Raw genomic sequence first — 25,578 nt, forward strand, 5'->3', positions numbered from 1 at the left:
GGCGGAAAGGTCTGGTTGGCAGAGTGTGGACTTTCGTTCCTTTTCTGGCCTGACCCCCACAATACCTCTGACCCCCTTCCAGGAACCCCATGTTCTATGCCTCTCAACTTAGCTCTGATTTCAAGATACTTCCTGCTAATTTGGGTGTTCACGTCTGGATCACTTGACAGCCCCCTTACACAAGCAGTTAGACCCTTCACTTCTTCAGTCTGGAGTCCCATGACGACTGGTTGGGCTAAAGAGAGGAAGGAGTCCAGGTGGCTACCTAGGCTTCAGATTCCCGTTGAGTGCCTCCGAGGAAAAGACCTTCTGGATACTATCAAGGGGACATGTATTCAAGATTCAGGCCGAGGACATCCTCAGAAGGAAGGGGCACTGGGATCCTGATCCAGCTTCTGCCACTGATTCACTTGAGATTGTCACCAGATTGTGTCCTCTCTCTGAGCTGGTTTCTTCTGTTAAATGAAGGGTTCAGACTAGCTAAGAGGTTAAAATGTTAGACGCCCAAGGAGTCCAGGTAGGAAAGATAAACTATGAGACAGGTTGGGAATAAGAAAAACAGCGCCAGCTCAGTGTTAAATGAAAAATGATGCTGAATCTCAGTGTCGGGGGACAGTAGAGAGTGGCGGCCAGTGGAGAAAAACAGAGGTCATATACTGTGTCTGAAGAGGGCAGTGCCTACAGAGTTCCAGCTAATTGTCATGTGGGCCCACTGTCACCATATTTTCTGATTTGTCAAAGATGCTGGAAATTTTGGAATTTTAAGCAGCATATGGTTTTTGAACACTAGGGTCAAAAACAAATATGTTTAATCTAAACAAAATATTCCTATGGCTGGATTCTACTTGAAGGTTATTATTCTATAACCTGTGGAAAAATGGTGGGCAAGACCCTTCCAGCTCCCAGTTTCTCCTCCTTGCCAGCTCCTGTACTCTTCCCCACTTCCCTTCCTCAGGGTCTTCTCCTTCCCACATCCCCATGTCCTCTCCCAGAGCAGTTGTGAAGGGAGAGACCTTCAGCCAGAGGCAGCAGTTTCTGCTAAGCCCCAAATCGGTGGCACCCTCTAACCAGGGACACTCTTAGCCAAAGCCAGGGTGGGGGAGGCAGCCAATTCTCTGACCCCTCGTTGATGGGAGAGGCTGGAGGAAGTGAAAAGCGGGTGGAGGGACGGGGTGAGTGATGGGTCAGGGAGCAGTATCATGGTTTGTCACTGTGCAATCCTGTTGCTCAAGGTCCCATCATCGAACTTGCCCTCTGGGTTCGCGCACATTTCCCGATCACTACCTTGGGCTCAGGTGGGGATGGCTGGGGTAGGTTGTTGCGATAGTTAATTTTATGTGTCAGCTTGCCTGGGCCACCAGGTGACTGGATATTGGGTCAAACCTTCTGAATGTGCCTGTAAGGGTGTTTTTGGAGGAGATTAACATTTGAATTGGCAGACAAGTAAAGCAGATTGCCCTTCCTCAGGTGGGTGAGTCTTAGTCAACCAAATGGAGACCTGAATAGAACAAAAGGGTGAGTAAGGGAGAATTCTCTCTCTCTCTCTCTCTCTCTCTCTCCCCACCCTCTCTCTCTCTCTCTCTGTCTGTCTCTCTGTCTCTCTGTCTGTCTGTCTGTCTGTCTGTCTGTCTGTCTGTCTCTCTCTCTCTCTCTCTCTGCCCGATTGTCTTTGAACTGGGATATTCGTCTTCTCCTGCTTTCAGACTTGGCTTTGACTGGAGCTTATACTATCAGCTCTCCTGAGTCTCCAGCTTGCAGGTGTTTGAACTTCTCAGCCTCTATACTCATGTAAGCCAGTTCCTTTTCTATCTATCTATCTATCTATCTATCTATCTATCTATCTATCTATCTATCTATCTATCTGAGTGTCTATGTATCTATCATCTATCTATCTGTCTATCATCTATCTTCCATCTAATTTTCTGTTGGTTCTGTTTCTCTGGAGATCCCTAACACAGATGTTATCCTCTTTGCATTCTTGGGGGGGCCTTACCTATAGTTAGGAACTCAGTGTCTTTGATTGATGACTAATCTCTACCCTGCAAAACCTCTAACTTATAGGAGAGGTAATATAATGGAATGGCTAAGAGCAAGGGTTCTGGGCAGAGTAGCAGACAGCATGAAGCTACACAGCCGTCCCCTTGGACCTGGAGCTGTTGCTGGTACTGAACCCTGCATGCATCGGGTGAAATTTCATGAAGCCCAATTCACTCAAAATGGATCATAGACCTAAATGTAAATATAAAACTTTTAGGAAAAAAGCAGAGAAAATCCTAAGGATCAGCGCTACACAAAGATTTGTTAGAGTTGACACCAAAAGCATCCATAAAGGGGAAGATTGATAAATTGAACCTCATCAAAATTAAAAACTTTTGCTCTGTGCAGGACACTGTTAAGAGGATGAAAAGACAAGCTAAAGACTCAGAAAAAATATTTGCAAACCACTTATCTGACAAAGGACCACTATGTAGAAATAGAAAAATCTCTTAAAACTCAACAGTAAAAAACAAACAATTCAATTAGAAATGGGCAAAAACCATGAACAAACATTTCACCAAACAGGATGGAGAGATAGAAGAGAAATACATGAAAAGATGTTCAGCATCATGAGCCAAATTAGAATCATAATGAGATTCAGCGACATCCCTATCAGAATAAGCAAAATAAAAAAATAGTCACAACACCCAAAGTTGGAGAGGATGTGGAGAAACTAGATCACTCATGTGTTGCTGATGCGAATGTGAAATGGTACAGCTACTCTGGAAACAGTTTGGGAATTTCCTAAAAAACTAAAGATGCAACTACCATGTGATCCAGCGACTACCTTCCTGGGCATCTTTCCCAGATAAATGATGATTTATGTTCCCACAAAAATCTGTCCATGAATTTTTATAGCAGCTTTATTCATAATGGCTCAAACTGGAAACAATCCAGATTGTCTTTCAATAGGTGATTGATTAACCAAACCATGGGATATCCATACCATACACATACTCCTGGGCCTTTATCCCAGAGAAATTAAAACTTACGTTCACACAAAAACTTGTATATGGATGTTTATAGCAGCTTTATTCATAATAGCCAGCGCTGGAAACAACCCCGATTGTCCTTCAACAGGAGAATGGTTAAACTGACTACAGTACAAACTACAGATTACTACTCAGCAATAAAAGGAACAAACTACTGACCCACTTGAATCAACTTGAATGAATCTCCAGGAAATTATGCTGAGTGAAAAGAGTCAATCGCAAAACGTTCCATTTATATAACATTTTGCAATGACAAAGTTTTGGAAATGAAGGTCGAATCAGTAGTTGCCAGTGGGTAGAGATGGGGGAGGTGAGGGGGGCAGAGAGGCGGTGGGTGTGATTATGAAAGTGTAGCTTGAAGGTTCTTGTGATGTTGAAACTGTTCAGTGTCTTGACTGTGGTAGAAGATACACAAATCCACCCATCTGACAAAATTGTACAGAACTTAATACACACACACACACACACACACACACACGAGAACAAGTAAAACTGGGGAAATCTGAAAAAGATCAGTGGATTGTTTCAATGTCTGTATCTTGCGTGTATTGAAAACAGGGATTCAAACAGATACGTGTATACCCACATTCATAGCCACGTTTTTCCCAACAGCCGAAAGGCGGAAAACAACCCAAATGTCCGTTGACAAATGAATAAACAAAATGTGGTATATGCAAACAATGGAATATTATTCAGCCTTAAAAAGGAATGAAATCTGATGCATACAACAATATGGATGAACCTTGAAAACATTATGCTAAGTGAAATAAGCCAGACATAAAAAGACAAAAAATGTATGATTCCACTTGTATAAGGTACGTAGCATAGGCAAATATATAGAGACGAAAAGTACAGTGATAGATGCCAGGAGCTGGGGGAACGGGGAAAGGGAGGTACTGTTTAACGGGTACAGAGTTTTTCTCTAGGATGATGAAAATGTTCTGGAAATGGATAGTGGCGATGGTTGCACACCAGTGTGAATATACTTAAAGCCACTAAATTATACAATGAAAAATGGTTAAAAGGGTAAATTTTATGTATAGTTTACCACCCAAAAAAGTGGAAAAAAATCACAATGGTAATATTGTATAGTTTCCCAAGATGAAGAAATGGAGGAAAGGGAGCAGGAAAGTGAATTATTTCTTACGACTATGTGCAAATCTGCAATTATCTGAATTTTAAAAATGGAGGGAAAGACTGTGTCTTATTGAATGATATTACACCTCAATAAAAATTGACTTAAAAATTCCCTACGAGAGCCTCTGGAATCAAATGGCCTGAGTCTGAATCTTACTTACCAGTGCTATGACTTAGGAAAGTTTCTTAGGCCCTCAGTTTCCTCGCCTGTAAAGTGGGACAATAAAACCCTTACCTCAAAGAATTTGTATGAGGCTCACTATATACTTGTATGCGTCTATCTCTGTACCGTTAGTTGCTTTTGTAAATTGGATCTAGGGTGTCGTTGGTTACTGTCAGTTCTTCAGAACTCCAAATGCGTTTTCTGTTATAAACCCTGATGCTCGCAACGGTTTCATTCTCAGACTTGCCCCAAAAGACTTTGGATTCAGTATAGCTCAAATATGGGACATTTGTGATGATTAAATAGCAGAGGACAATTTATGTGTATCAATTTATGTGTATCAATTTATGTGTATCATAAAACAAAAAGGGACACCACCCAATGAACAAGAATGGGTTTTGTCACAAATGCTGGTTTTGGAGAAACAGCAGATTTAACCAAAGGATTATTAAAGTGAGGAGCATGACCGAGATTCAGAAAGCCATGTCTGCACCTTCCAAGGGCCTTCCCAGCCCTGGTTTTCGATTTTGTCATAAAATGTCAAAATGTGAGATTCTTCTTGTAAGACTTCACCTATCTGTGGCACTGTTCTTCGGTTATCTGTTCTCATTCTGGCTTCTTGTGGGAGGGAAAAAAATGCATTCAGGCATTCGCCTAACCCACCTCCAGGGTCTCTCAGTGTCCCAGATTCTGGCAATGCTTTACTTGGGTTCCCAGATCCTTCATCATCTCGTTCTGAACCGCTTGCCTTTGCGCAGACATTCACTGCTCCCTCCTTCTCACCTCCAGGACTTTGCATATGCTGCTTCCTCTTCAAACATCCTCCACACACTTTGCCTTCCTTCAGGACTCAGGTCTGGTGTGACTTCCTCCAAGCAGCCTTCCTGGATCTCTCCAGGGCCAGGCTGTGTGCTCCCTCAGCACAGTGCCCTCCCTGTCTACTTAGGCACCTCACAGCAGTGAAGCTGCTATCAATGACAATGCAGCAGGGAGTGGGACAGTTTGTGGGAGCCTGGGGAAAGGAAAAGACAGTAAACAGTCAAGCCTACTCTGGATGTATCTAAAGCAGGAAGGTCTCTCTTCTCTGTTCTGGCATCTGATCTGTTTGTCAGAGTGGATTCATACATGGACCTGAGCCAGACTCCCTGGGTCCAAATCCTGGCTCTACCATTAACCAGTTGTGCGCCTTGATCTTAACCTTTCTCTCATCTGTAAAATGGATATAATAATAGAACCCGCCAGATAGGGGTGTTGTGAGAATCACATGAATTATCATGTGTCAAGGGATTAGAATAGTAAGTGCTACATAGGGCTTGCTCTTTTATTATGATTCATTTCCCTCTGCCTCCCTGGGCTCCCACACTAGATCAAGTCTGCATTAAACACTCTAAATTGTATGTATGCGTTTCCTTGTTAGCACTTTCTATGGACTACATTTATCCATGGAATCCTTGAATGATGTCTCGTCTCTTCTAGTCTGTGTGCCATGCAGGCAGAACCCAACCCTGATGCCCCCATAGCACGCCCACATCCTAGCCTAGTCCCTGGCTCTTCAGAAGTGCCCAACATTTGTTTTTTCTTTGTTCAGAGAAATATATATCTCGGTATTATGAAGCAAGAGGAGGGGGTCATAGAAGTTCCAGGGACAAATGATCTGATCTAAAAACAAACCAGTTTTGACACGAATGTCACAGAGCTGGCAGGGAAGTGGCTGGACTTCTTCCCAAGTCACTTGATGAAAGACAGCTCAGCAGAGGAAGGCCCTCCCCTCTCTCCCACTGCTGCAGAATATCGGGGACTCGAGGGGGCCCTTGGGATCTCTGCAGGCAGATTCTGGGTGCACTGGGCTGGATCAGCCTCAGTTTCAGTTCTCCACAGAGTAAAAGAACAAGCCAGGCCTTCTGTGGTCCAGCCTGCCTGCCTCACAATGACTGAGCGTCCTCATCACCAGCCTCTCTTGCCCTTTTGTGCTCTGGCCTAGTTGGCCTCCTGTCCCCATACTCAGAGCCTTTGCACTTGCTGTTCCCTTTGCCTAGAATGCTTTCCCCACAGCTCTTCCAAGGAGTCACAGGTCTGACTCCTTGTCATTCAGGTCCCAGTGCACTGACACCACAGAGACCCTCCCTGAAGTCTCCACCCTCAGCCCTCAAACCCTGAGTCACTTTCTACCCATGATTTGGCTTTATTTGTTTTCATTAATGTCTGAAATTTCACATACAAAATTCACTTCTGTGTTTATTATCCATCTCCCCACACTACCTATAAGCTCCATGAGGACAGGGACTTTGTCTTGTCACTGCTGAGCTCCCAGTGTCCAGAACAATCCTGGCACATGGAAGGGGCCCAATATTTGCTGAGCTGTGTGCCTGATTGAATGAAAAGAACTGACTCTCTAGTGCGGTCCAACATGGCAGCCACCAGTCACGTGTGACTATTTAAATTGAAGTGAATGAAAATGAAAACTCCAGTTCCTCAGTCACATTAACCACATTTCTAGTTCTCAGTGGCCCCGTGTGACGAGTGGCACCATATTGGACATTGCAAGTATAGGACATTTCCAACATTATGGTAAGTTTTGTTGGATGGTGCTTCTCTAGACCGTGCACATACAATATGCTTTCTTCCTTCTACTGTTGTCATAGTTCTCTATCTGGAACGCTGTATCTGACCCTTCATAACAATGTCACGCACGTAGAATTTGGTAACATGTTAAAACAAACAAAAGCCTAAATACCGATTCGATGACTACACTTCTCAGAATATATCCTTAAGGAAATAAATGTTGATGTATGCAACGATTTAGCTACAAGGAAGTTCAATGTAACATTGTTTATGATAGAAAACTAAATAAATAAATAAAAAGGGAGGAAGGGGTAGAGATTGGTTACGTTATGGCAGAGCCATCCAAAATAGAAGACTGTGTAATGATAGGGAAATATTTTCAAAATATATTGTTAAATGAAACAGAGCCAGTTAGTTATACCTTAAAAAAAAAAAGTTACAAAACACGAGGAGAGTGGGTGGGAAGCTAGGGAGATTCCAGCTTTATCTGTATGTTATCTAACGTTTGAAACTTTTCAAGAGTGTAACTAAGTATGCAATTACTGGTTAATGAGCATCTATTACTATATGATTTTACTTTTGTTAAAATAAATAACATCCCTTGGAGCTATAGACCAGATCAAATATTCTATATAAAAGTGCTTGGGCCTGCCCAGAGGCTCAGGCAGTTGGAGCTCTGTGCTCCTAACATTGAAGGCTGCTGGTTGGATCTCCACCTGGGTCAGTGCCAGATGGCTCGGTTGGTTGGAGCGCAGGCTCTCAACTACAAGGTTGCTGGTTCACTCCCGCAAGGAACGGTGGGCTAAGCCCCTTGCAACTAACAAATGGCAACTGGACCTGGAGCTGAACTGCGCCCTCCACAACTAAGATTGAAAGGACAGCAACTTGACTTGGAAAAAGTCCTGGAAGTACACACTGTTCCCCAATAAAGTCCTATTCACCTTCCCCAATAAAATCTTAAAAAAAAAAAAAAGTGCTTGACAGAGTAAGTGGTGAAGGAACACCAGCCCCCTTTATGCTTAGAAAAAAGAGTAGAGAGATAGACTATTTGCCAATATGTTAAGAATAGCTGCCTCTAGGCAGAGGAGTTGAGGTGAATTCACTTTCTTCCTTTGGTTTATCACCCCTTTTTAATTTTTCTCTGATGAACATGTATTAATATTTCTTTTAAAATAAGGATAGGGGACAATAAAATATATTATTAAAAATTCTTTAAGGCTCAACTCAAGTTACAGCTCTCCATGAAGACTGCCGTCCCTGATTCCTGGGTCATGGACCACCCCTCACCCCAGCCTTGTTGATATTGGCTCATATTAGTCCCTAGAGTGCAAAGCTTCTCTGAGTCCCTCCTCTCGAAATAGCAGGTCCCATAAATGACGACAGATGGTGGATCCTGCATCCTCATTGCCAGCTGCCTTGGGGCAGTTTGCCTGATATTTGCTACAGAGCAGCAGCCAGCACTGGGCAGAAACAAGCCCCTGCACAGGCTGACATTAGGCAAGGAGCTTAAAGGAGGTGATGGTCACCTGTCCGTCCTTTTTTCTCCCGGAGCCGGCAAATGGGGATTCTGCCCGCAGTTTGGCGGTTCCTGCGTGTCAGTGGGAATGGAGGGATGGAGGGAGGGAGAGTTTGGGAGACTTGGGAGGAGATGAGCAAGGCCAGTGGTGGTCCAAATCCCTTTCCCATCACCCCCTCCCGCACGTCATCTGCTCTTTTTCTTTAGGGTAGGGGGGGTTGAGCAGTTATGGTAAGTGGTACCCAGAAAGATTCTGGGTGCCAAGAAGCCCCACCGCTCCACCCGGGCTAACCTAGTGACCAAGAGTGTGGATTTTGGAATCCAACCTCCAGGTTTGAATCCTGCTTCGCACGTGCTAACTCTGCGAGTTACTTAATCTTCGTGTGTCTCTATTTTCTTATCTGTAAAACGGGGATAATGATGATAATAGCATTTAGGAAGAAAGGCTGAAAATCGCTCGTTTAACGCTGTTCATGGTTTCTAAGCCAAGACACAAGGCTCTGGCGAGGGAAGGCTCTGGCTCGCACTCTCGGAAGGGCCCCGTTTATTCCCCTCAAAACCGCAGCTGGGAAGCTGCGCCTCCCGGGTGCGTCCCGCCCGCGTCCCAGCCGGGCTGCGGCGGCTTCCTGCCCAGTACCCGCCCGCGGGGCCCCAGTCCAGCCGCGCTCCGGGCCTAGACGAACTCCGGGTCCAGCAAGCCGAAGGGGCTGGGCCGGTTGGAGGAGCGCAAGCCAGGGGTGGGCGGCCAGCTCAACGCGAAGGGGCCGAAGTGCTCCGCGGCGAAGGTGACCACGTCGGCCGGCTGGCGCAGCAGCAGGAAGAGCAGGAAGTCTGAGATGAGCGCTTTGGCCTCCGGGTGCTGCTGCAGGTACCTAGTGTGGCTGAGGCGCAGCTCCTCCTGGCGAGGACAGAGCCTGAGCCAGACCCACGACCCCCGCGCCCCGGGAAGCCCCCTAGGAGGGACTTCCTCCAAGGAGGGATTAGGGACATTGAGACCTCTCAGCCTCCTGGCGTGTGCATTGCAACCAGGCACGAAGAGTGATCAGTATTGGTGGAATTTATGTTGGGGGGCGGGGAAGGGGAGGGAGAATGGGACCCCGGGATGCAGCCTCTCTTCACCTTCCGATCCAGGAACCTCGAGTATAGCTCCATGTCCTCCTCCCACATCAGGGGCTTCTTCTCAAATACCGGGCGAGGCTCAATCTCATCTGGGTGGGAGGGAGGAAGGATGCGTACCCCCACCCCAGAACCTTTCTTGGATACAGAGTGCCCAAGAACAGCCAAACTGCACGCTCAGGTAAAACCCCAGGGTTCTGCCCATATGGGTAGAGTTGCTGGAAGGGGGTTCCAGCCAAATGATCCTCTCCTAATTGTCATGAAGTCGGGCTGGAAGGCAAAGCTTCTCCATCTGATGATGTCTGGCGGGATCCCAACCATGACACACTCAATCCAGCCCCTGCGCCCAGGTTTCCCCTTCACTCTCCCACCAGCCAGAGGCTTCACTCACCCTCCTCCCTAATGATGGGCATCTTGGTGATCATGCAGCAGCCAGGGGAGCCCACCTGGACTCTCTTGGCCAGGTGCCTGGAGAGCAACACAGGAGAAGGTGTGTCTCTCTATACCCACTCCCTTGAGAGCTGTCCTGGGGGCTTCGCTTTACGTCTGTATCCCTGCCAATCCCCCACTTGTCTTTGAGTTTCCAGGTCAAGCTCATTTCTAGATCCCCAGATAACAGCACCTGCTTTTCAATGTGGGTACTGGTCCCACCCCTAGAGATGCATGCAGTGTGCCAGGGCTGGACTGGGACCTTTAGAGATACAAGCACTAAAAAATTCATGACCCTCCTGCTATATGTGACACACAAAATGGAAACAGCTAAGTTACGAAATAAGGAAGGCCAAGGACATTCTGATTACTTTTTTCTGGTGTAGTGACTATGTCAATACTTCTTTGGAAGTGTCAAAAGGCAAATTCTTCCCCCACTCCTGAATTTTCTCATGGTTTGGTGCCTGTGCTTTGCTGGTGACAGCTGGGCAGTGTGCCAGAATGCTTCTCCCACCCAGCTCATTGATTTTCATTGTATGTTGAGTTGTTCACACCTTGGCGTTTTTCAAAGTGACACCCAACACCTACAGCAGCTGCTTTAGGCCCCGTGGAGTTGGAGTGAAAGTCCTCAGCCATTTAGGGCTCTTTGGTGAGGTTTGGGAGGCACGGTGAGAATCAGGAGAATGAATAAATGAAGAAAGGATGAATGAGGTGGGTAAAGCAGGGGCGCTCAGATCTCAACAGCAACCCTGTTGGTGGTGTCCCCAGAAGCGGTTCTCAGCCTTGGCCCCGTCAGCCTCCATGGCCGAGCACCCAGGTTTGTGCTCAACGCTGCCCCCCTTGGCCCCGGGTCAGTAGCTCACCCATCGGGCAGCAGGTAGAACTGGCAGGACATGGGGATGCCCTCCTCAGAGTGTACAGTCTGTTCCACGATGAACACTTCCACCTGCTGATGGTCCATCTGGATGGTCTGGGAGCCCAGGGCTTGCTGGCAGCAGCCGAAATGGAGGGAAGGAGGTGAGATGGATGCCAACCGGGGTCTCCCCCCAAATCTCACCCTGGCCCTTTTCTCCATCTTGCAGCTTCATTCCGTGTTCACCAGTGAGAAGCAGCCCTTGGCTCTCCAGACCCTCAGTCACTATGCAAGATTTGAGTTAGGGGTCCTTTCACAAACAGCCAGATCCTATCCCAACCCCTCCCGATCCCCTCTCCATCACCAAGTGCTTCTAGATGGCAGATTCTGTTACAAGGATGAGGATTAACCAATCAGGTGTGAGTAGGGAGGGGCATGGGCTATGTGAGTGGTGGGGGGCAGGGAGGCGCTGGGGAGTGGGACTAGACTGGGATTTGTGGTCACCTCAGGCCCGTGCTGCAGCTGTGGGGGCAGCGTGGGGGGAATGCTAACATAAGACACATGTTTCAAAGAAAATGGGGGGGGATAGCATGTGCCTGTTTGTGTCAAACACTTGCTGTTTGTCAGGTTTGTGATAGAGAAGACTAGAAGGTCATTTACAAAGTTAGTCAAATCTGCCCGCAAAGTGTGTGTTCAGAGGAGCAGCTTTAAAATCACATATTGCAGGAAGTCCTACGTATGTTGATTATAAAATATTAGGCAAAATAAAATTTATAAAGAAGAAACACCCTTATCAGGGTTTAGCCATAGTAAAAGAATATTTAAGCGCACTTGGAGATATTGCATTACCTGATGTTAAACATAGGTCTTTAAAAGCAGCCCTCCACCATGTTTATTTTTCTTGGACTGACTTTTGTGCAAAAACTGTTGCTTCCCTCAACTGTTCACACCTTTGGTTCCTCTCACTCACTCCACCTGCCCCACACTTGATCTTCTCTCGAACAAATACAGTCTTGCTTCCTCCTGCCTTTGGAAGTCCCACCCCCTGGCCCCAGTTTTATCCCCATCCCACCCCCTCTTCCACTCCACAGCTGTCTCTTCTCCCACTTCAGTGTTCGCCATGCCCCTTCTAGTTTGCCCCCAGGTCAAGTCCCCTGCCTGGGGAGACCCCTCACGTAGGTGGAATAGCAGAGTTTGCCCTCCATGTCCAAGGCCAGGAAGCGGGCATTACTGGGCACCATCCGCCGCCAGGCCATCACCCTCAGCAACAGTAGGTTGGCAGATTCGGAGATGAAGCCCGCAACTGAGTGCCAGGGGAAAAACGTCACTTCGGTCTTCACTTCCTGTTCAGGACACATCTGGGTTAGGAATGTTGAGCTGGGAAGGGACCGAGAGGGTAGACAAGCCAGGTGTTGGGCGTGTGGTCCTCGCTGAGCCCCCGCTCCAGGCCCCCAGCCTGACATAATCTGGCCCCTGCTCCTGGTTTCAAGAGGATGTGGAGTACGGCTGCCACTCACCTCACCCTCCTTGATACTTCTGGTCATGGCCAGCTGATCCTCCTGCTTCAGCAAACTCATCTTCCGTTCCATGGGGAGGATGTGAAGCTAAGGACCAGAGCATGGAGGGGAGAATCAGGGACTCAGCAGATTGTACAAGAACAGGACTCCCCAGAGATCACCTTGTCCGTTCTTCTTTATAAATGAGAAAACCAAGAGGAGTTTTGGGTGGAAAACTTTCCACATGTAATAAAGCCCAAGCATAGAAGTCAGGTTATGGTTTCTGTGGGGTTCGTAGGCAAGTATAGCTTCTGATGTGTAAACCGGTCCCGTTCCAGAAGTTAATGAAGTGGCTGGGGCTGGTTGTGAGGGGCACAGAGCGGGAGAATTTGGAAGTGAAGTGGTGACAGGCCCTTGGCAAAGGCCAGGCTCTGGGAAAGGTCAGCCCGCATGGGCTGACCAGGAAGCTGCTAGGCTCTCAGCCTAGAAGGGGTCCAGAGGCAGGGGGCAGGACCGAGCCTTTGTAGATTAGGAGAAGGTCATCAGAAGCAACCTGCTGATCTCCAGTCCCCTGGTTGGACTGGTTTCCAAGTTGTGTGTGGTGGGAGAATTTCAGGGTAACTGGAGAAAAAGTTAGGGTGACATTTCCCTGAGTTCCCCTTTGCTCTCAGCCCTCCCTCCAGGGTCTCTATTCTGTCAGCCTTGATTAGGGTCAAGGTTGGAGGCCCCAGGAGGTACCTTGAGGAACTCCTGACTCTGTTGTTCCTTGATCTCCAAGTTCCATGAGAGATAGCCTGAGGTGGAGGGAGGGGAAGAGTTCCGTGGGTCACAGGAGACAGGGTTGGGGATTGCAGGAGAAGAGGGTGGTGGCTCAGGCTGGAGGATTGGGGTATTGTGTGGCCACAGGAAAAACTAAGCGGTGCTCTAGTCTTGAGTCTGTGGCTGTGATTAACGTCCCTGTAACCCCCACCTCCCACACACCCTCTGTGCCTCATTCTGGTCCCAAGAGGAAGTCCAAGGGTTGGTCCTGAGTAAAGGTCCTGGGATGGGGTGGGGCAGTAGAGGAAGGATGTGGTGAAGGGCGTCAGGCAGCAGGGACTCTACCCAGGAGAGAGTTTCCACAGAGCGTCTTGTCCATGAAGCCTTTGCTGTAGGCATGCACGAGGGGGCAATGCAACATGTTACCCGAGACATCTTTGTGACTACCTCTCTGCACGTCAATGGTCAGCTCTCCCTGAGGCTCCCCTGTGTTGGAGACCATGGCCAGAGTCTCGGAGAAAAATAGCATCTGTAGTTCCTCCTTCCCTGGGGTGAGGGTCCCGTGGGGACAGAGAAAGCCCAGCTCTTAGGGCCTCTGACCCCTGGCCTCCAGTGCCCCACCCCCTCCCCATCCCCGTCTCCCAGGCAGCCCCTGCCTCCCCTCCACTGGCCTCTCCAGCAGCCAGCAGGTGAAGATGCACTCCCACCACCCCATGGCCCTGTGGTCTTCCTTTGAAAAACATCAACAAATAGCAACCCTTTCTGAATCCCAGGAGAATCAAGGCTGAGAGAGACAGGGCCAGGTCTGGGCCTTCTCTCTTCGGTCCTCTCCAGACTTGTGCCCTGGCCCCCACCACACACAATAGCCCAGGCTCACTGAGGGAGTTGAGGAAGTGAATGGCTTCAGCATTGGCCTCTGGGGGTGGCAGACTCTCTGGGGCTGAGGCCTGGTTGTCCTTGGCTCTGGAGCCTACATGGGGAGGAGAGGACGAGATGGCAGACCTTGGGGAGAAGGAAACGGGTAGGACAGGGGTTCTAAGAACATAATCCTCCAAGGCAGCCCCAGGGTGGATTGTGAGGGAGAAGATGGCCCTCCCCTTTCCAGCCCCAGCAGCCCTCTTCCTACCTGTGGATTGAACTTCAGAGGACATGCTGCCTGCTGCCTGCTACAGAGTCTGTATCCAGCTGTCTCCATGGTAACGGGGCACTAGCTACCAACTCTTAAAGGGCCATCAATCCATTTCACTAAACACCCAGACCTTAGAGGAAATGGTAGGAACTGTGTGTTTGCCAGAGGTATTGTCCAGCAGAGGGAGCATTTGACATTCTTAAAAGGCAGGGGGATGACATGGGTCGTTAGAATTACCTTAGAAGTTGTGGCTCTGAATCAGACACGGCCTCACATGCACAGAACCCAACTAGATGCTGTGTGAACAGCACCACACGTTGGAGCCCTGACATGTAACAGTGATGGAGATCATAGCGACTATCACAACAAACTCATGAACCCTGCCAACCACAGGCCAGGCAATGTTCCATAGAGCCTCACACACATAGCTCAGTGTTCAGAATAACCCTGTGAGCAGGTACTTGTCCCCTCCATTTTATGTCTAAGAAAACTGAGGCACCGAGAGGTTAAATGTCTCCCCAAGGTCACACAGCGAGTAACCGGCAGAGCCAGGACTCAACCCAAGGAAGTCTGGCTCCAGAGTGAGACAGAATTCAGAGAAAAATGAAGCAATAAACAGATGATACATTGAATCCAAACAAGTAGTACCATAACATGGGTAGTAATTAGAGACAAAAGCTTGAAAATTGAATTATGATGTACTCAAACCCCAGGTTGTGGGCTATCTGATCCCCACCTTGTAAGTGTTAGAGTCTGTGTCATAGTGGCTATAAAAAGGGGCTCAGACTGATAGTTAGGGTCCCAGGAAAGAAAAATATTAGCAGGAGGTGAGGGGATGGGTGAAAAAGGTGAAGGGGATTAAGAAGTACAAACTGCCAGTTGTAAAATAAGCCACGGGAATATAAAGTACAGCATAAGGAATGGAGTCAATAATATTGTAATAACTATCTGTCCGGTGACAGATGGGTACTGATGTATCGAGGTGATCACTTCGTAAGGTGTGTAAATATCTAATCACTATGTTTTCACTTGAAACGAATATAATATTGTATGTCAACTGTAGTTTAAAATTAAATAAATAAAAGACAAATCTTGACATGAATCCTGGTCTATCATCTAAGGAGTTCTGTGCCCCCGCCTCGCCCCCCACTGCCATATACTGGGGAAGGTGATCTTCAAATAGCTTCCTACTAGGCAATTATCTATCTACTTCAGGAAGATTTAGAACTATGTGTAGAATAGCTTAAGAGAAACAAACAGTGTTAATATTTTTTGTGTTACATTGTGCATATTTGGTATTTCAAGTTCTTGAAATGTTTAAAATAATTTGGCATGGTAGGGTGCTTAAGAGATAACCCTGGAGATTCTAATTTAAATGAGGCAGTTGAATAGTTGATTTAGACTGTTCTTTGAAGTTAAATTATCACTGTGATTGTAAAAACATTTTTAAAAACCCTTCCAATGTACTATATTTATATGTTAACTTATTAGATTGCAATAAAAGCACTTGGGAGGCTGGTTTGTCAGTCAATTGTTTTATTTAAAAAAATTTTGGGGGGCAGCCAGATTGCTCAGTTGGTTAGAGTGCCAGCTCTTAACAACAGGGTTGCCGGTTCGATTCCCACATGGGCCAGAGAACTTCACCCTCCACAACAACGAGCTGCAGCTGAGCTTCCAGAGGGGCCACCAGATGGCTTAGTGGGTTAGAGCAGCCAGTTAGAGCACTAGCTCTCAAAATGGTGACTGGACTTGGAGCTGAGCTGCACCCTCCACAATTAGATTGAAGGACAATGACTTGGAGCTGATGGGCCCTGGAGAAACACACTGTTCCCCAATATTCCCCAATTAAAAAAAATTTTTTTAAGAGAATTGAATTCTTCTTTCTTAATTTTTTTCCAGCTTTTCTGAGATATAATTAACATACAACAATCAATTGCTTTAAAAAAGGAAATATAGTAATCTATATCTACAGAGGCTGCCAAAAAAATGTACACACATTTTAAGAAAGGAAAACACTGTATTAAAATTATAATACTCAATATATACCAATAACAAAAGATGAACACATGTCATGGGTACACATTTTTTGGCACCCCCAGTGTATAGAAGGAATAAGGGCAATATAAGCTGCCTAAAGCGGTTTTAACTTTAAAAAAAGGACCAGTTAGTAATCAAAGCCCCCTTAGAAGTTATTAATATTCAGTAGATTTATGATTAGAATGATATGACTAAAACAAGAAGAATGACATGACTATAAGTTGAATTTAAAAGTTTTTGAAATGTTTTAAAAATTAAAACATTTTAAGAAATTGAGCATTAATTTTTAAAAGCCAAAGTGAATTCTGAGGAACAAGCCTTCCTCCGCATGTGAGCCACCAGTGACATTAGGAAACTTCACCACTGCTTTGGAAAGCAGTTTGTTAGTTCCTCAAAAAGTTAAACGTGGAGTTACTGTATGACTCCTAGGTACATACCCAAGAGAACTGAAAACATCTAAGTACACAAAAACTCGTACATAGATATTCACAGCACCATTATTTATAATAGCCGAAAAGTGAAAACAACCCAACTATCCATCAGCTGACGAATGGATAAGCAAAATGTGGTATACAAATACAATGGAATATTATCAGAAGGAATAAAGGAATAAAGTACTGACACATGCTACAGTGTGAATGAACCTTGAAAACACGTTGAGTGAAAGAAGCCAGTCACGACCACGTATTGCATGCTTCTATTTATATGACATGTCCAGTAACAAAAGACCACATATTGCATGATTCTATTTATACGACACGTTCAGAATAGGCAAATCTAGAGACAGAAAGTAGATCAGTGGTTGCTTAGTGTGGGGGTGCAGTAGGGGCATGGAGACAGCGAGTGACATCAAATGGGCACAAGGTTTCTTTCCTGGATGATGAAAATGTCCTAAAATTAGACGGCAGTGATGGTCGCAAAACTGTGCATATACTAAAACCCCTTGAATTAGACACTTTAAAAGGGTGAATTTTGTGTTATGCAAATTATCTCAATAAAGTTGTTAATAAAAAAATAAAGCATTTAAATAAAATCTAAAAAAAGCAAACCCTATTGCTTTCATATGTAAAGTACATCAAGTTTGACAACATCTTTTTGATTATTAGGACAACGTTCAAAATAAAAATCAGCAAATTGTGGTCTAAATGCACTTGAAGGGGTGCCCTTGTAGTTCGCCTACCTGTTGTCCCCTGCCCGTCTCCCTTCGGAGCTCTCCCTTCCCTCCCCTTGGTCAGGCCCCTCGAGCTGCCTGGGACTCCCACCAGCCCATCCTCATTAGCTGGTGTTCTCAGCTCTCTCACATACACAGCCCTCCCCCATTTCCTCCCCCTTGGTGCTGGCTATTTCCTGCCAGCTGCTGGGGAAGAAAGCAATTTGGCAAAGTAGCTCACAGCAGGATCAACATCAGTTTGTCAGTTTTTTAATCCTCTGGAAGAGATCTATCAAGGTCATTTGTTTTTGTTTTTTAAACTTTTATTTATTTTAAGTGACTTTTTCCAGGACCCGTCAGCTCCGACTCAAGTAGTTGTTTCAATCTTGTTGTAGAGGGCGCATATCACACTGGCCCATGCGGGGATCGAACTCGCAACCCTGGTGTTACAGCATGGTGCTCTAACCAATTGAGCCAACCGGCCAGCCCTGTCAAAGACATTTGTTATTGTCCTCTCATTAGGGCCAGTGGAAGGACAGTCTAGAGTGGGTTGAAATATTAGCTATGTGGCTGTGTTGGGCAGGTTGGCCTCTCTGAGCCTGTGACATGGACAGCCTGTACCCGTTCAGCTGCTGGGGTGGGCATCTACTGAACAACCACCACCAACGTAGAGGGGGCTCACAATGTGCCGAGCTCTGCAAGTAGTCACTCATTTAACCACTTTGTTCTATTGTCTCTGACAGACTAGCCCAAATGGTCATTAACAACAGTAAGAGGAGGGAGAGGCTGCTATTCCCTGCATATCGCTGTGCGTCTTCTTCAGTTCTCCCAGCCACTCCAGAATGAGCCCTGGGATACGAGTCACCTGTCTGGTGTTACCCATGGACAGAGGCAGAACCTATATTCGTACCCAGACCAGACCAACTCCAACTCCTTTTTCTTTCTACCACCCTGTCCAGACTTTGCTGGAGCCTAGGGTTTACTGACCAGGGTTAGGACCAGCAGGTTCCTACCCGTTTTCGAAGGCTCCACTTGTGGCCAAGGCCTTCCCCAACACACACATATACACACAGGCCTCTTCGAGTCTACATGTTCACGTCTACAACTTCCCTTATTCTCTGTTCTTCCATGGAATGCCTAAGGCTGCCCCACACTCCCTTTCTCCTTTCGTACCTCCAGAGAGACAGCCTGTGATTCAGGAAAACAATAGAAAAAAATGAACTGCTTGCTGGTTATTTTTTAAATTACATATTAAAATTATACCTTGGAGGCCATATGTCTGTCTACATTTCTTCTGCATAATTAATTATAACACTAGAAATCTGATGTAGCATTTTCCAAAGTGCCTTCATATACTTTTTTTCATCTGACTCTTCTAATAGCCTCCAGTAAGTGGAATTGCTAGTGCAGGTGTATGATTTTTCTGCCTTGTATCATTTCTGGTATCAGACCCCCTATCCCTTTAGAGGACCCTTTCCCCACTCTTAGTGCACCGTGTTTCAGTTGTGTCTGACATTGCCCTTGCAGGTGAGGTCATGTGACCTAATCTGGCCAGTCAGAGAGGTCCATTTACCGAACCCCTATGATTGGTTGGGAGTTGGGCACATGACCCAAGCTGGGCCAGTGAAACTCACTCTCTGGGATTATGGGAGGTTCTGCTAGGTTTGATGAACTAGTAGCTTGGAACTTCTAGGAGTGATCTTTCCACTGGAGGAGAAAGCCTGACACCAATCTAGAAGAAAGCAGAGCTAAATGCCGAACATCCTGTTCATCTTCATGCCTGAAGTCACCCTGACATAATTCCAAACTTCTCCATTTCATGAGCTGATAAATTTCCCTTTTGGTTTAAACTTCTATTTGTCACTTGCACCTGAAAGCGTTCCGACTTATTCAAGATGGTCTTCTCCATTGGAAGATGAACAAATTGAGGTCAGGGAAGTGACTTGCTTGAGTGATAGAACGGGGACTGGAACCCAGGTCTCTAAGGCTCGTGACATCTGCTGCCCTACAAGCAAGGAACAGGAGGCCTGGTTGTTGCTGGTCAGTGCCAGCTCTGGGAGAAGCATATGCCCTCTTTCAGGACAGACGCCCCAGTGGGAGGGTCACCCAACGCCCTTGGAAAATGTGTCACCAGCTTTAGAGAACCATCACCAAATGCCCCTCAGAGCTGGGCATATCCAGAGTGACTTGTCCCTGGGGCTTGCTCATTCAAGACAGCAGCGAGCCAGAGACAATCACAGAGCACAGTTAGCCACCGTCTCCAGGTAGGTGAGGACCACGGCCCCCTCGCCCACCCTCACCCCAGGTGCAGCCCTGATCCAACACAGCCAGGGCCAATGTCAAGTTCCCTGACTTGAGGTGAGGAGTGCCTGAGAAGGAGGCAGAAGTATGGCCAGGGGACGGAAAACCATGTATTGGACTGGCTCCAAGGAAATGTGGAGCTGAGCCAGTGCTTCAGCCTTCAGCCATACCAGAGCCAACTTCAAGACTTCTGCCATAGCTGAGGGTCGCCTTTCTTTTTTATGTTTTTTAAGTCTTATTAAAATTTTATGTGTAAAGAGCTAGCATTGTTTCTGCAGTAAGGTAGACATCTTAAATGACCCATTCAAGGAAGTTCACTTAGTCCAACTTAATGAAGCCTGTATCCTTTGCGCAGAAACACTGGTGGCACATATTGGGATCAGGCTGTGCCAGTTTCAGCAGACATGGCAAGAACAAGAACCCTGGCTGAATTTTCTCGGATGGTTCCAGTAGAGCTGCTGGTGACCCATCTTGCTCTCTCAGGTGCAATGAGGCAAAAGGAAAAAGCCACCTTTATTTCTTATTTCCCTATTTCAATAAATATCTTTAATTAGTCATGAATTGAAAAGTGCTGTCATTTGTCACAAATATTGACCCCAAAGATAAATACAATGAAAACAAAGCGATGTTGTTAGTCTCCAGCTAGTGGAGTCTGGCTCTTAGTTTGTTAGAGAGGCTGACGTCACGGCCTTGCCCGTGAAGCACATTCACTGCTGTGCTGTGACCATGTACAAGCATCTCCCCTGTGGCCAGGGTACACCTGTGCATCTCAAGCTTTGGAAAACACTGAGGTAAGCAAATTGTAAGCCCTGAACAAATGCACACGAGCCATGGGAGGCTATAGTTATACAGTTGTTTCTGGCCAAAGCTCTTAGGGTGCAGTAACTCCAAGCTGGCAGACCTGTAACCCAGACAAGAAAATGGAACCAGCAATAAAGACAAGCCCACTGAGTGATCAAGGCTTGGTTAAATCATTCATTCCATTCAACATTTATTGAGCGCCTACTGTGTGCCAGGCACCGTGCTAGGCGCAGAAATACAGAGATGCATAAGATACAGTCCATGCCCTGAAGGGTTCACAGTCTGGAAGGGGAGACAAACATGTAAACAAGTAAAATACAGTGTGACAAGTGCCAAAGAGAAGCATTTACAAAGAGCAGAGGTAGCCTCGGGGGAAGTCTTCCTGGAGGAGGGGGCTTTTGAGGGGGACTGTGATGAACAGGTGTTTGCCAGGCAGACAAGGCAAGAGGAGCAGGGAAAGGCATTCCAGTCCAAAGAAACAGCATGAGCGAAGGCACAGAGGCAAGAAACTGCATGTCTTAGGGGCGGGGAACTCTAACTATTCTGGAAGTATTGCTAGAGTTGGTACCAGAGGCCGTGGCTGGAGAGGGGGGCAGAGGCTGATGATGAGGGGAAACAGAGGGCAGGGAGCATCTCGGAGGTTCACAGAGGTGAGCAGAGCCTGAAGGAAAGCTTCTCTTTGAAGGAAGAGAAGGCTCCTGGCTGACCCGAGGTATGCCTGCTCGAGGACCTAGGGTTCCTTGCTTTGGCCCCAAAGGGACCTGGACCCAAGACCAGAGGAGAAGCTGAGCGGAGGGGAAGGGCCCAGGCCTGGGGTCCTGGAAACTGCCACCCACTTGAGGGCTCTCTGCTCTCAGGCTTCTGATTTCTGAACTCTGCTGCACAGACCCCCTTCCCACAGCCAGGATGGGGCCAAGGATCAAATGAGAAATGACACGGAATGCTCTTGGCAAACTGCAAGGGGCCAGATGAATGTCGTTAATGACGAAAGGGGTTGAGGCTAAAGCAAGAGTCAGAGAAGGGCAGAAGTTCCTAAGAATATGGGCCATAATGAGAAAACCACAGTGGCCTGGCAGACAATGGCTCTCTCTCCCCTGGGAGTGTGCGGCCCTGTTGGCCCAGGGCAGGGGCAGAGGCCAGCAGGCAGGACCAGGCCAGCTGTGCAGGGAGCCTGTATGACATACATGACGGTTGGGCTGCAGTCCCAGAAGTCTCAGCTGTCTCCTCAGTCTGAAGTCAAGGTTTCCTTGACAACCAGGACCCTCCCTCTTCCAGGTTGTGGGGGAGTCACTGAGGCAGAGACTGGCTAGACAGTCAGACTTCCAGCCCTTTCATGTTTCTCAGAAATGGCTCTGTTGTGGGGGAGGGGCAGGGCGGGGAGACTGGAGGAGGAGGGGCAGGGTCTCAGTAAACCAGGTGCCCCTTTCAGTGACCACTTTCTCAAGGCACCTCCCTTCAGACCACTTTGGGGGACTGATTTTCTTTCCCAACCCTGAATGGGAGCAGGGGAAAGATGGATTCAGTCTGCTCACGGCTCTTGCTGCCCTGGGTTCAGGGGCCACACTGAGAGCGAGGCCTCCGGAGGGAGAGAGGCGAATAGCAGCTGCCATGTCCTCACTGCCATCACAGGAACAGGGGAGGGAGGAGGGAACCCTCCTTTGCTGTTACCCTGGATAGCTCCGCCTCACCCCCGGGAGTCTCCCAGCCTGGAGCAGCCCCGTTCCTCGTGGCCTCCAGGTCTCCTTGCCTTGTCCCTCCTCTCCTCCTGAACCGTGTCGGGAACGACGCCCACCATGAGCACTGATGGAAGTGATGGTGGTAGCAAAGGGAGGGATGGTGTATGCAGGCGATGGGTGGCCTCCCCACCACAGGGGTGGGCTGAGGTGGGCCGGCGTGGGCGTCACTTGCTCTTGTGCAGGTCCTTCAGCCGGCGGAGCTTCTCCAGGAGCTGAGCCCGGGAGTAGTCATCGTCCTCCGTGGGGCCTATGCCTGGCCCCAGAGCCTCCTGCAGCACCAAGCAGTGGGTCCTCAGGAACGGGTTGTAGGAGCGTTCCTCTCCCAGGGTGGATGGGCACTGGGGGACGAAAGGTACCTGGGTTTGGTGGGGAGAATCTGGAAAATGGGCCCAACAAGGGAAGCCTCCCTGCCCCCCGCCCTGTCCCATGGTCCAGGAGTTCTCACTTGAAGGCCCATGAAACAAACATGTCTGAGCACGTGGATGCATGCAATGGATACACGCAGACCGGATTTACTGACTTCACCCCTGGGTGGGGTGCCTGCCCGGCCGCTCTGGACCCCAGCCCCGCACCGTGCTCCTGCGCTCCATCCGCTGCCTCTGCACCCACTGCATCTTCCTCTCCCGGGCCAGATTTTCCGGCTCCACCACGCCTGCAAAGCCCAGGTTCTCTTCGGCGTACTCATGACCTAGGGACGGCCACGCGGGCAGACAGAGATTGGTGTGTGGTCAGAAAACGTCCTCCCTGCCCCCAGGCCTGTGGGGACTGACAATCAGGGAGGACGGGTGGCACTTCCAGGAACACCCCAGTCTCACGGAGCTGCTTCTCCAAAGGTGGGCACAAGTCAGCCACGAGCGAAGAGGCAGAAGCAGTTCAAGGGGAAACCACCAGACCTGGAGCTGGGAGCCCTGCGTTCTAGCCCGACTGTGCCTTTGCCCAGGGTGTGACCTCGGTCAAGTCAGGGCACCTCTCTGAGCCACAGTTTTTGTTAGCAAGCGGAGAAAACAATAATGCCACTAGAACAAGGACGTGTCCCTGGAACAGAGTCTGGTACATGTTAGGGGCTCCAGAAAGTACGAATGGATGAATTTCTGCTCCGAGGCTTAACTGAGATACTAGTGACTGTTTTAGAAACTAGAGACATGCAGTGCGTGTCCGTATGGACGTGGATGCATGCAATGGATACACGCAGACCGGATTTACTGACTTCTCCCTGAGAAGCAAACACTCTCTTCCGTTCTAGGCTCTGGTAAACAGAGGCTTCACAGAATCAGTGCCCCAAAGAGAAGAGAGCTCTGCCCTCACTGTTAGAGTGGGCTCCTGAAACCACCAGAGGTGGAGCTGTGTCACCTCTGGGCCAGGAACTGGGACTTTGGGGACCCTATGGGGGTGAGGGGCCTGGAGGAGAAGTGGGGACCCTCACCTGGCCACAGCAGAGTGTCGTCCCCCAGCCCCAGCACAGTGTCCAGCGAGCTCAGCATGGTCTCTGCGGTGCCCTCAAAGGTCCGTCCTAGTGGAGTCAGGGGTACAAGGAAAACACAGCCTGGTATAAGGTACCGAAGCAGGGTGGGGACCAGCTTGGGCTGGCTACCCGCCCTCAACCATGCCCCTGACACGCCCGCCTCCTGGGCATACTCCTTCCTTCCCACTGGGAGCTGGGCCAATATTCACCCCCAAGCAAGCCCGCCTAAGGCCTCCTTCGCACGTACTGACACGCGGATGGAAAGGGGCTGCCAAGCCTTCAAGCTGCGTCCTCACGACCCCAAGCGCAGGCATGTCGGGTTGCTCTTTCCCACAGAGCTCTTCCTTCATGGCCTGTGCTGCCCTTTGGGACTCGCTCCAGCCTGGGATTTGTGATCCCACAACCATAGCGTCTTCCTCTCACTCAGGGCTCTCCAGTTGTTGTAACCTAGTCCCCCAGAGAACCAGGCTCCACCCAGTGGAAACAAATGCCCTGCAAGGTCTGTACTCAGTTACAGGCATCGCCTCATCCTGTCCATCCCCTGTGGGAAGTTGTGAGGGGATATTTTAAAAAAATGGGGTAACATAGTAACTGTTACCCTAAATTGGAGTAGCTGCCGAGACAACATTTGGGCTGAAATCAGTACTTTACTGCACTGCATGGCACGGTGGCTGTCCTTGGGCCCCTGCCCCGGCCTCTCTTCCTCCCTTCTGTCCCCCCTCCCCCTCTGCTCTGTGGGGAAACTCACCACAGCCGGAGAGGAAGAGCAGGTCCCCTGAGAAGAGGCAGGAGGGACCCTTGTAGGGCTCCCCGTCCAGCAGGTAGACCAGATGGCCTTGCGTGTGGCCAGGGGTGGCCAGAGCCCGGATCTGAAGCCGTCCCACGCTAACCACTTCTTGATGACACAGGGGACTGAGGAGCAGGGCAATCGGGGAGAGAAGGTATTAGAGCTTATGCCATGCTGCTGCCACCCAACCCTCGGCCCCAGGCGCCGGGGGAGTCACAGGAGTCAGGGCTTCCACACCAGACAGAAAGCGCCACTGCCCAGGGCTTCACATCTCCCCTCTTCATGTTTTGGGGGCCACGGCTGGATCAGTGGGGGGTGAGCAGTGACAGTTTTCAAATAGGCTGCAATCTGCTCTCTAAGGGTCACGAAGGGCATCGGCCAAGATTCAACTGCCGATACCCCTGAAATACTCAACTGAAGGACAGAGGGTGAGGGAAAGGGCCCATGGCAGGGCCACCCCACCTCCTGGGTCAGGGACTTACTGGGTAAGGTGGGGGATGCCGTCCTGAGGGCTCCCGTACACCCGGCAGTCCTGGTGTCGCCGGCTGAGGTCACGGTTCCCTCCACTGTGGTCCCTGTAGGATGGCAGAGACGGGCAGGGGCTTTGAGGCACAACTGCACCGGGCTTCCTCGCCTCCCTCTTCCCTATGGCACCTCCAGGCCTTTGAGCCCTGGGGCCCCCGGCTTCTAGGCTGAGCCAAGCTGTCCACACCTCTAGGCCTTTGCTCACACTGTGCCTCTGCCCAGAACGTTGTCCCCACAACTTGCCACCCCGCCCCCCATCACCTGGCCAATGCCAGCTGATCTTTATGGACTTTCTCAGCCCAAGGGTCATCAGCCTCTAATCCTCCACGTGGATCTGATTATGCCCCACCTGGTGCCCCCCCCACCCCCTATACCCTATGCCAACTGCCATAGTTGTCATCGTTAGTCATTGGATACTTTCATGCAGAGCTGTCTCCCCTGTTAGACTAAAATCTCCTTAAGGGAAGAGAGCATAAGGTTTGTCCATGTTCAGTACACAGTAGGCATCTAATAAATGCTCATGACATAAAAGATAAATACCTGCCCTGCCCTGCCCTCTTCTGGGGCTTCAGGGGCCTGGTAAGTGGCAC

The 25,578-nt window shown here is 48.7% G+C and overlaps 2 protein-coding genes and 1 pseudogene across 8 annotated transcripts in view; all 3 read right to left on the minus strand.

The window, feature by feature from the left end:
- Window positions 1–4,686: 4,686 nt before the first annotated feature.
- On the minus strand, window positions 4,687–14,749 carry CATIP (ciliogenesis associated TTC17 interacting protein). Of its 6 annotated transcripts, XR_004423682.1 has the most exons (11): window positions 13,938–14,748; window positions 13,406–13,606; window positions 13,040–13,095; window positions 12,323–12,409; window positions 11,981–12,148; window positions 10,816–10,940; window positions 9,915–9,991; window positions 9,527–9,615; window positions 9,045–9,305; window positions 8,700–8,808; window positions 4,687–5,341 (listed from the first exon to the last, which is right to left on the minus strand). XR_004423682.1 is itself a non-coding variant. In XM_033112433.1 (9 exons), the coding sequence occupies exons 1-9, from the start codon at window positions 14,209–14,211 to the stop codon at window positions 9,081–9,083; spliced, it is 1,302 nt and encodes a 433-aa protein (XP_032968324.1). In that variant the 5' UTR covers window positions 14,212–14,746; the 3' UTR covers window positions 7,847–9,080. The 6 variants fall into 6 exon arrangements, 1 of the variants encoding a protein (XP_032968324.1); XR_004423683.1 differs by having other exon boundaries at window positions 8,700–9,305; window positions 13,406–13,546; window positions 13,938–14,749; XR_004423681.1 differs by having other exon boundaries at window positions 8,734–9,305; window positions 13,938–14,746.
- Window positions 14,750–19,995: 5,246 nt separating this feature from the next.
- Window positions 19,996–20,147, minus strand: LOC117026287 (40S ribosomal protein S29-like; annotated as a pseudogene).
- Window positions 20,148–20,638: 491 nt separating this feature from the next.
- PNKD (PNKD metallo-beta-lactamase domain containing) overlaps window positions 20,639–25,578 on the minus strand; it is a 60,592-nt gene continuing 55,652 nt past the window's right edge. For both annotated transcript variants that reach the window (XM_033112605.1, XM_033112604.1), the window contains 5 exons: window positions 24,946–25,038; window positions 24,425–24,588; window positions 23,638–23,724; window positions 22,787–22,902; window positions 20,639–22,552 (listed from right to left, as the gene is read on the minus strand). In XM_033112605.1, coding sequence (XP_032968496.1) covers window positions 22,379–22,552; window positions 22,787–22,902; window positions 23,638–23,724; window positions 24,425–24,588; window positions 24,946–25,038 — 634 coding nt within the window. In that variant the 3' untranslated portion in view covers window positions 20,639–22,378. The remainder of the gene's footprint in view (window positions 22,553–22,786; window positions 22,903–23,637; window positions 23,725–24,424; window positions 24,589–24,945; window positions 25,039–25,578) is intronic.

Source organism: Rhinolophus ferrumequinum, chromosome 8 (assembly GCF_004115265.2).
Source record: "Rhinolophus ferrumequinum isolate MPI-CBG mRhiFer1 chromosome 8, mRhiFer1_v1.p, whole genome shotgun sequence".
NCBI lineage: Eukaryota > Metazoa > Chordata > Mammalia > Chiroptera > Rhinolophidae > Rhinolophus > Rhinolophus ferrumequinum.